General features: G+C 37.1%; 1 protein-coding gene and 1 long non-coding RNA gene across 2 annotated transcripts; one reads left to right on the forward strand and one right to left on the reverse strand.

Annotated features, from left to right (window-relative positions):
• Window positions 1-2,952: 2,952 nt before the first annotated feature.
• Window positions 2,953-7,657, reverse strand: LOC137256143 (uncharacterized). The gene is made up of 4 exons (XM_067793847.1): window positions 7,452-7,657; window positions 6,604-6,663; window positions 5,703-5,825; window positions 2,953-5,287 (listed from the first exon to the last, which is right to left on the reverse strand). The coding sequence occupies exons 1-4, from the start codon at window positions 7,458-7,460 to the stop codon at window positions 5,027-5,029; spliced, it is 453 nt and encodes a 150-aa protein (XP_067649948.1). The 5' UTR covers window positions 7,461-7,657; the 3' UTR covers window positions 2,953-5,026.
• A 155-nt stretch (window positions 7,658-7,812) lies between these two features.
• On the forward strand, window positions 7,813-9,886 carry LOC137256262 (uncharacterized). Its single transcript, XR_010954558.1, has 5 exons — window positions 7,813-7,894; window positions 8,475-8,558; window positions 8,903-8,952; window positions 9,129-9,260; window positions 9,546-9,886. It is a non-coding gene; the product is annotated as an uncharacterized lncRNA (long non-coding RNA).
• Window positions 9,887-10,563: the final 677 nt, after the last annotated feature.

Consider the following 10,563-nt stretch of genomic DNA (forward strand, 5'->3'; position numbering starts at 1 on the left):
GTTTGTAGTCCGCACAAAAACATACATCGTTTGTAGTCCGAGATGCATGCAGACACGAAATATACATTGTTTGTAGTCTGATATGCATGCAGACAAAAAACATACGTTTGTAGTTCGAGGTGCAAGATATATGCGAACAAAAAATATACATTGTTTGTAGTTCGAGGTGCAAGATATATGCAAACAAAAAATATACATCATTTGTAATTGGAGGTGAATATATTTTAGTTCATGTGGATGGGGTCCTGGACTTCACATCGTCTTGTTTGTGTATGGGGTGCACAAACTGTGAATCATCTTGTTTGGTTGATGTGCAGTGCTTCCAGGAATACCTTCCAGAGAAAAACAGCAGCCAGCAAAAGGTAGGTCCACCTTTGGGCTGTTTCTAGCATCAGCCGCACCTTCTGGATATCCAGACGGGTCTCTTCTTGTTCCTCCTCGATGTCTTCTATATTCTTCTCGACTTTTTCCATATCCTCTTGGAGTTCTTCCTGTCCAGCATTGAGAAGATGTCGACCAACAAATTTGTGGCAGCCTGCAATGTATTTGTGGTTGCTCCACAAGAGCCTCGAGCCTCCCCAAGCGGTTGTAGAAGTCCTGGATGCTGGGCGCAGTAGGCGGCGGTCCTCAGCAGGCAATACGTTGTCGGTACACGGGGGCAGGATGGTCGCAGGCAATACGCTGCTGGCAGACGTCTCACTAGCGGGCAAGATGGCCGAGGGCAAAGCATCTGTGGACACCGGATTTGGAGATTTCTCTCCGGTTGTGTTGTTAGACAGTTCTGTGGCCGCACTCCATATTTTGCGTAGTCAATTGGAACGAATACCAAACCGTTGTCTTGTTTCTTGTGCTGGGACTTTTCTACGCATCTTGCAAATCTCCTCCACTTGGTCTTCCGATAGTTGTCTTTTCAGAGGCATTTTGGTTGCAGTACCTATCTACATTCGCACAATTGTCCATATGGAAAACTAGTGCAAACTAGTATACAGACTAGAAAAACTACTGTACAGAACAGGCAAACTAGTGCAATCTTTGGTGTTAGTCAAATGGTGGGTAGGGCTTTGTTTCCGGAGCAGAACTCAAAAACTGTTCAATATTTTTCTTCAAAACTTGGTAGCTATATCAATCAGAACCTCAAGTGGTGCCTTTTGCTATGTACAGGTTTTTGTGATTTATCATTTTCTTTGTGACCCAGTTGAAATGTTTTGGACTTCGTCTCAAAAGTGATAGGTGTGTTTCGTTTCTGGAGTACATCTAAAAAAATATCTGTCAGCAAAAGTTGGTAGATATATGTGGCAGATCCCAAAGTGGTGCCTTTTGCTCTTTACAGGTTTTTGTGATTTATTATTTTCTGAGTTTCCATGGAAAATTTTAAGATTTTTTCTCAAAATGGAGGGATGGGCTTCGTTTCTGAAGCAGACTGTTTGTTATTATTCTGCAAAACTAGGGTCATATACCAATGAGAAGCTAAAATGGTGCTTTTTGTTATTTACAGGTTTTTGTGATTTCTTAGTTTCTCGGTTTCCATGTAAACAATTTGGACTTAGTATCAAAAGTGAGAGGTGTGTTTTGTTTCCAGAGCACATCTCAAAAAGTTCCTAATATCTGTCAGCAAAACTGGTGCCTTTTGCTATTTACAGATTTTTGTAATTTAGTATTTTTCCAGTTTCCTTGGAAACGATTCTGACTTCTCAAAATGGAGGGATGGACTTCGTTTCTGGGGCACAGCTAGAAAACTAATCAATATCTTACAGGAAAACTTGGCAGATATTTGAAGCAGACCACAAAGTGGTGCCTTTTTCTATTTCCAGTGTTTTGGCATTTTTATTTTTCCTGGTTTGTATTGAAACAATTCTGACTTAGTCTCAAAATGGAGGGATAGACTTTGTTTTCAGAGCACAGCTTAGAAAAACATTTCATATCTTTCAACAGATCCGGGCAAATATATGTGACAGATATTGAAGTGGTGCCTTTTGCTTTTTTACAGATACTTGGCATTTATATTTTTCATGACTTCCATGGAAACGATTCAAACTTAATCTAAGAAAACATCAAGTAACTGTTGGATGATTTGTCCTTTCAAATATGTGGGGGCCGGGGGTATATGTCTTCTTCTGATGACTTTTGCTTCTTTAACTAGTTTGACATAAGCTTCATCATGTAGTAGTGAGTTACCAAAATCCTTTGCCTCTTTGTGTTTCAGATAAAGAGAGTGTTATTGAAATAAGTGAATTGTCTGAATCCATGCTAGGTAGTATATCTGTATTTAGCTTACTTTTTTAAAGATTATGAGACGCCAAATGCACCTGTTTAAAAGGAAATGGCTGGCGCCAGATATGGATCATCTTCACAAGGATGTGCTTCCCTCCAAGGTTCCTTCAGGTCTAGAAGTTCAATGATACTATAAACTTTTCTCGTGCTTTGGGGTTGTTAATATTCTTATAGTAAAATGTATCCTTTTTTTTGCCCAATACTAAATTCTAGATTCCAGTCTTCCAGAAAATTTGATGGTATTGTCAAAACATATGGCAATACCCCTTGCATAACTTTTGTATGAGCTCATGTAGCATTGATTATATATCCCCATTGGTGTATTATACATTGTTCTTGGTTCTTTGAGGAAGGAGTTTCTTGAAGGGAGTAAACTGTTGCTCTTTTATGTAGGAATTTCCTTTTAAATGCATTATTCAATTCCCTACAGTTTTAGGACATTATCTTTAATTTCTTTCCTTCACCCATTGTCTAGATGTTCGATTCTCCAAGGTATGGTAGTAACTCTGTTAGCTGCCAGGTAGATGACGTTTTCCTGACAGAATCCCGCACCTGGGATGGCGTGTCCTTACCCGAACTATGGTATACCCCCGTACTTCGGTCCTGATGATAGGGGATGTGCGAGAGGTACAATGTCAGTACCTGGGGGCCCTTGGAGTTTACAACCACAAGACGATGATCTTCATTTAATGGTTTATTTAAACTAACTGTGTTGCTGATCAACCCACTCCATGGTCACTCTACAAGACTTCAGCCGCAAAGCTTCCGTCGTAAGCCGAATGCTGGTGCCTTTTAAGATAGATTTTTAGACGATTCCTTGTGACCAAACACCAAGAGTGTGAGTGCACCAGACTCCCGACTCTGGACTTTGGTACCGCTTAAAACTGGGTCCCTACATCACATCCAACCCTCTTCTTTTTGCCCATGGGTCAACAACCCCTAACCCTGCATACTTTTTCACTCCCCCCTCCTTATTCCGTACCCCCAATGCCATATTTGTGAGGCTGCGAGGTGGATTCCAAGAAACTCAATGTTTCTACCTCCTAACCATATATGTCTCGTGGAATACTACGAACTGCTGCCGAGGTCGGTGGACAAGTGGCTCCATCTGGACAGTACCGTCACTTTCCCTTTACCTACTCTATCAACCATCTAGACTTGCCCCCAATAAGCTCTGACGACTTACTTTCGTGCTTATTTCCTCTGCAGCCGATTACCAACCTCTCTTACCCTGTTTATGTTTTCTACATCACAGGCCTTTATTTATCATTTCCCATTCTAAATATACTATTAGAACACCTTGATCACTTATTATTTATAATATCATCCCTAGATTTAAATATTATAACCACAATCATAATTCCTCGGCCATGATTATTATAACAAAATCATAATTCCATGCCTCTGATACGATCCCCCTCTGACGGAGAGTGTGTCCCCACACACTAAAGAACTGTGATGTCGAGAGCCTTTATCAGCGATCCTGTTAGTTTGGCATTCTGCCTATTCTTGTTGTGACCATGGAGTTAATTGTTCACAACCATATAATACAGGTTACAACATTATAAACCAACAATTCGTACATGATAATATATATATATATAACACGGGAGTATGCCTCTGATACGATTACTTTAATGTACAAGGAGAAACATTCAATAATGCATAAAACTTTAAAACATTTTCTTACAGTTGAGAGTAGGTATTTTTCAGAAATAAACATTGAAATATAAACACGAGTAGATTCACAGCAAAAATAACCTGGTTTCCGCAGTGCGGAAACCTGATGGAAAGTGGACTGAAACTTAAGTTTCCACCAAGAATCCAGTGAGTTTCCGTTCTTTTACACTGAGTTTCCGCAATGACGGAAACTTTCAATTACCCACTTTCTAAGGGTTTCCGCACGGTATCCGTTACCCATGCTCCAACAAGTTTCCGTCGAGTTTCAGTTAAGTTAGAGATCCATCAGGTTTCCGCAGGGTTTCAGTCACCAAGACTCCATCAGGTTTCCGCAGAGTTTCAGTTATCAGGACTCCATCAGGTTTCCACAGAGTTTCAGTTACAAACTGACCTACATAGTTTCCGCAGAGTTTCTGTTGCCAGAAAACTTTCCACAGCATTTCATTTACTCGGGTCACAGGAGTCATTCAATGTGTGTCATTGCATAAAACATTCTTGTTACTCCTGGTTGGCAAAGACAATATAAGGAGTTTATGTACAATCATCGAGTATACAGAAAGAAAAACAAAAGATACAATAAGATTCACTGTTTTATTTTCAGACAAATATGGATCAAACATATATCTAATAAATAATAAAAAGATATAGCACTAGATAACAGATCAACATTTGTAACTTATGACAAAAATATTTCTAAAAACATGCTATAACAGTTGCATCCCTTGACTCCTCCTGCACCTCCTTACGCTGACACAGAAAAACACACCCCAGTCAGTCAATGCTAAACATATAATAACACACACCATGCAATACAATACAACAATGAAATGAAATGCAATAAAGAACTTAGGTTAGTACAAAAAATGTATTTAAAGTAAATAAAGGTCTCTTTGAAAATAGATAAAAATTAAGATTGAATAAAATTGTATTAATTGAAATACAATCAGAATATCAAAACTATTAAAGTTTTACATTGAGAATAATTCAATTTTAATTGATCACAGATAAAATTGCGTTCATGTGATCGATTAGCTATTTACTAGCCCACTTGGGCATCCTTCAGCGGATATCTCTGTCATTCTGGTTGGATGCCGCATCCTGGTCTTAGCTTGTTGGCCTTAGCTTTGGTGGTGGCGTTGAAAATTGTGGTTGAGTCCAGTGCAGACGTCTTGAGTTTAGATTCCCAAGTAAAGGGGTAAGAGAGCAATAAATTGGCATCTTCTTCATCACTCACAACTAGTGAAGTCATTTCCAAGGTAAGTATAGTTGAAACCCTTTCCTTTCGTCGATCTGGCCAGTCAATAGTTTTCAGGCTTTTCATGCGCAGTGCAATTTTCTGAAAATTAAACAAAAATCAATCAACAGATAAACCATAATGCCAAGATGGATTGCAAGTTATTAAAAAGGAAGTGTCGTGAAAAATCATTTACTTTATTAATCACCCCAACACAAGTTAAGCAGTTCATCACATTTAATGACATATCCTATTTTCTTATGGACACACAATCTGTTGCTCGGAAGTGACATGTAGTCACTGAAGTGTAGTAACATGTTTATATGTCATCATTAACTGACTTGATTCTTATGTTATGATTTATGAAATTATGATCTGAATCATGTGTTACATATCTTAAGAATGTAAAAAGCAATAATCCATAAACGTTTTAAATGTATATTTCCGGAACTTAGAATCTGTCATCAGACATTGTAATGAGAAGAGTTGCTACATGTTAATATTCGAATATACTTACGGATTTTTTGGGGTTTTTTTTTGTTTTGTTTTTTTGCTGCTGCTGTTCTGTGTGACACTTTCTTTCCGGTTTCTTGTCTACCGAGATCATCACGCCTGTTCCGCCACACTCTACAAAGCGCTTCTGAAAATAAATGTTTAAAGTACTATACAGCATGTTTCACACATTTCAGTTCATCTGTTAGGCAAAGGTATTTATATATGCCATGCTGGCTGGGTTACTGAAGTTAACACCCATAAATCTGTCTTTACACTATTAATTAAATCATTAGCTATTTATAATGACAGGCAGGTGAGTAAAAATTAAAGTGATATAGTCACTTGTTTCTTTGACTACTATATTCATAGAGTCCTCGTCATCGGCTTTACTGAAATAAAAACAAATGTCATTTTCCTTGCACTTCATTCAATCATGCATCCAACACAATGTCTAATTAAAATTAAAGATCGTCAGTGAAAATTATACAACCAAGTAAACTACAGATTTATCACTTTGAATACATATATTGTTATGAAAGTTTACCATTTTTTAGTTAAATGATTTGAAATAACCTCCAAAAAGGCTAACCATCCTTTGTGTTATTTCATGCAAATTCTATATACATCCTGTTTGCCAAAGTTATGCAACCGGTAAGTGAACAACTGACATAAAGATCATGATAAAAGAAGTTTATTTATATCACATGACATAACCTTGCAGCAATTAAGCATTGTAAAATCAAGGGGTCAGTTTGATGGCAATTTCACACAGGTGTAATGTTAAACTGATTTAGTTTACCGGCTATTCAATTCCATTTGCAAATGATACTTTCATGTTTTTTTTTCATTTTGAGAAAACGTACGTAGGGAAGTGAATAAATGAAATATTCAAAGTGAAATTACCTAGTAACATGAGCACATACCTTCGATAGACAAGGGTGATCGTCCAGGAGCAGTCGTGTCAAGATTTTTCTCACAACAGCCTGAAAGATTAAATCAAATACGTTAAATATAACAGGTATATATATAACAGGTATATATATGATTAAGCTCAACACATATGTATTGAATTACTGACAAATTACATGAAATTTCAAATGTATCCTACGCAAAGCTAACAGTTTCTTATATGAATTTAGTGTTTGCCTCAAATAGTTCAGAAACACAACTGACCCCTCTGAGCGAATTTGGGGGTAAACAATTTAATTTCACTAATGATCCAGGATTGCATTTAAGAAACTACACCGAAATGTTGCATTGTAAAAGCCCATCATTTTTATCATTCTTTAAAATATATCTGAATTGGTGAAATATATCTTGCAATACCCAGTACACTCATGAGTGAACCACTACATATGGCGGATCTTTGTGATGCAGATCGTAATTCATCCCCACTCCCCAACACCTTTTGTACAAGTGTTAACCGAGTTGCAACGCAAAAATTTCATTCACTAATGATCCAGGATTAACAGGAGCACCAAAATCAAAAGTCTGCTCCTTTAAACTTAAATAAATACTTGTGGTTAGTACTAAGATAGTTACTTACAAATACAAGCTTGGTGTATTCTATACCATGTCGATCTATTGAAATGAAATATAAAAAAACTTATTTTTCAGGCCTATTTTACTTAGATTTTACGATAACATTTAAAAATAATACGAGCGAAAATATGCATTCGCGGGATAAACTTTAGAATCTATCCGGATTTCAGTCATTGACGCAATAATTCTTAAAACGTTATTTGACAATAAAAAAAAACCTCGGTCTTACCTGACACATCCGAGGTACTCCGAGTTCCTCGCATCCGTTCTCTGCTTTCTTCTCCAAGTCGCGAATTCTTTCGTCGAGTGCTTTTTGGGAAAGTGAGGTGGCCGTGGCAAAGTTTACACGACGCAGCCATCTTATGCTTAAAGTTTTGAAAATAATTGCTAGGAAAACAAATTTGTTCCTACCCGCCAAACAAGATGGCGTCTCGCTAACACTCACGGGAAATACACAGCTTTGTCATTGTTTTTTTAAAAATAAATCTAATGTGACCATTTGACAGTAGATTTCCGCGTTCTACAACAAAAGAAGAGGGTACTCCCTGTTGTGAGTTGTTTTTGTAACAATTAGATAGTCTCGCGTGGACGTGATCCTGTCGCCATTCGTTTATTTGTTTACATTGCCGACATCAAAGGGGAGTGTGAAAAGTGGAATTCAGCGGATTGAATGTAAGTACTCAAAGTGACAACAGTGGGCAGTTATGGTTTTAGCAGTCTTTTCAGTTTTTTAGCGTCACTGATTGTTTTTTCTCAGTGTCAAGCATCAATATGTAGGCCTTGTGATTATTAACAGTGATTAATTGTGAAAACGTGTTCACCTTCCTTTAACAGGCCCGAGTCCTACTGATTTAGCACTCATGGGAAACTTTATTGTGGCAAATAAGTTATTTTCTAAGATCCTGTCAGGAGAAGGTAGTATCCGGATATATTTCTACTGGATGGACCCCCCCCTCCCCACGTACCATGTAAGTAATTTACGCACAGTGCTCACGGGGGTTAGAAATATTAACATTGTTTGCTCTTCTCAGTTATACACCCAGATCTACTATCCCTATCTACCCTTTACGTTAACTTGATGAATACCTTTACTACTATTAATAATATAATTTGGTGATGTGTCAAAATTTCTTTCAAACCTTAATTCATTTGACAATGTGAATGAAGAATAAAGTACAATCCCACTGACCCTTTGGTTATGATTTGTACATGCATAATTTCTGTAGACTATTCGTGGCACTTTCTGCTGCAGGGACACAGTTCTTTGTGGACATTGCGACAAGTAATTGTCAAGAAAGACAGCCTAAAATCACGAGAAATAAGTTTCTGAAATATGGTTGGTTTCTACAATATTTGTTTTAACATGGGTACCCAGAGATATTCCGTATATATGTCTTCGTTATATCTATTCATATAATCTGTACTCCAGAAATATTTCAACCAAGTCACATCATACATTTATTAGTTCATCAAATTATCTAGTATCTTATGTTCTGTGACAGTTCTGTGTATTCAGTTGTCCCAGTTAATCAGTTTGATTTGATATTTGTTTTATAACCATTAAAACCTTGTCCATCAGTACATGTTGCATGTGTTAGCCCTACAATGCATTGACATTATCATCACACCTCAAGTTTCATATTTCTGAAGGAATCATTGTGTCAGTTATTTGATTTACAGATATGGATTGTGGACCAACAAACTCGGAGAATGACAAGACGCCTTCATTGGTATTTATAATTCACGCTATATTATCTGTTATATGCCCGGTAAGGGAATCTCTATTATAACAATATTATTCATATAGCTTTATAATGAAGCAGACACTATGTAAGTGCATACAACAAACCTTTTTGACCTCACTCAAAGTGTAAAGCGTAATATATACATATATTTTAAATTCCAGGAGAAATACGGCTTTTCTGTCCTCACTGCCAGACGTCTGTTTCAAGAAAAACACGTTATCTCCATCTCCGTAACGACAAGATGTTTGTTTGTTTGTAAAGATTTTTCGGGTGAATGACAAATGTTTCATCAGGTAAGTCATCCAAGAATTTTTAGATTTCACTAAAATCGAGTTTGCACTGTCACTTTGCTATCCATGTTTAATATATTTAATGTATGTATCATACATGTAACTGTAATAACTGAAAGTGAGCAAATGGTAATACGTATTTAATATTTGTAATACATGTTATCTGCATTATCATATATATTGCTGTGTTTCATTCATTGGAAATGTTAAGATTTTACAAGCTTTTCTTCAGTGAATTGTCTTTCAGTTGAATTGATGATTCAAACTGAATGTCCTTTTCCTTTCCAGACACTGACAGTGACCAAGATATTAACAGCACATTCAAGGTTTGCGAGCTATTACCACCACAATGTGAGAGCCTGATTGATTCGGATTCAGATGTTTCGCCAGATATTAACCAGGACTCGCATACACCAACAAACATCTACAGAAGAACAAAGCACTTTGTGTAGTGACTAGCTCGTCTTCATTCAGTGTGCCAACTTCCTGAGCAATGCTTGTGTGGAGAGAATTCTGTTACTCTTCTCTGAGCGCGCCAGTTTCTTAATACAGCGAATTGTGTACTACTGCAACTGCCCTGTTGCATTAAAATGTGACCTTTTCTAAGAAATGAAACAGTTGAATCATAACATTTCCAGAGTTTGTTTTTTGTTCAGATAAATATGTAATAAATATAACAAGATAATACAACATATTTCAGCTTTCTAAACTAACCGAACTCTCATTGTCATCTTCCTTGTACAAAAACCTAGCGGGAACCTACATTACCCAAGATCCACAAGGTTTCCGCAAGACCAGAAACTAACTCACTCCAGCTATAAAGGTTTCAGTAAACTGAAACTAAATGGAAACTTCCAACTACAGTTTCAGTTGACGGAAACATGACGGAAACTAAGACTTGTTAGTTTCAGTTGTGGAAACTATGCGGAAACTCTCATTGCGCGTTTCCTGAAACTGAAACCCAGCGGAAACCTACATTACCCAGTATCCATCAGGTTTCCGCAAGAACGGAAACCGAGTTATTTTTGCTGTGATTGGAAGTGAAACAACCATCTTTTTTCATACATACCATCACTTCCTGATATGATACTGAAATCTTTTCAGTCCAAATGTTTTAAATTCATATGGAGCAATAAACTGGATAGAGTCAAAAGAGTAGCTCCAAGCATGCCACCAAAGCATGGAGGACTAAATGTTTCTATTATAAAGGAAATAATTTGTGCTAAAGAAATATCATGGATGAAACGACTATGAGAAGAAAATGCTAAATGGAGAATACTGTAAGTGTATTATATAACTTGCAGGT

The sequence above is a fragment of the Haliotis asinina genome, chromosome 11 (genome assembly GCF_037392515.1).
Source record: "Haliotis asinina isolate JCU_RB_2024 chromosome 11, JCU_Hal_asi_v2, whole genome shotgun sequence".
Taxonomy (NCBI): domain Eukaryota; kingdom Metazoa; phylum Mollusca; class Gastropoda; order Lepetellida; family Haliotidae; genus Haliotis; species Haliotis asinina.

Coding starts and splice junctions, on each gene's coding strand:
- LOC137256143 (XM_067793847.1), bottom strand. Junction 5,826..6,603: donor ATCACCCTTGTCTATCGAAG/GTATGTGCTCAT, acceptor ATTTATTTTCAG/AAGCGCTTTGTAGAGTGTGG. Junction 5,288..5,702: donor AAAAAAACCCCAAAAAATCC/GTAAGTATATTC, acceptor TTTAATTTTCAG/AAAATTGCACTGCGCATGAA.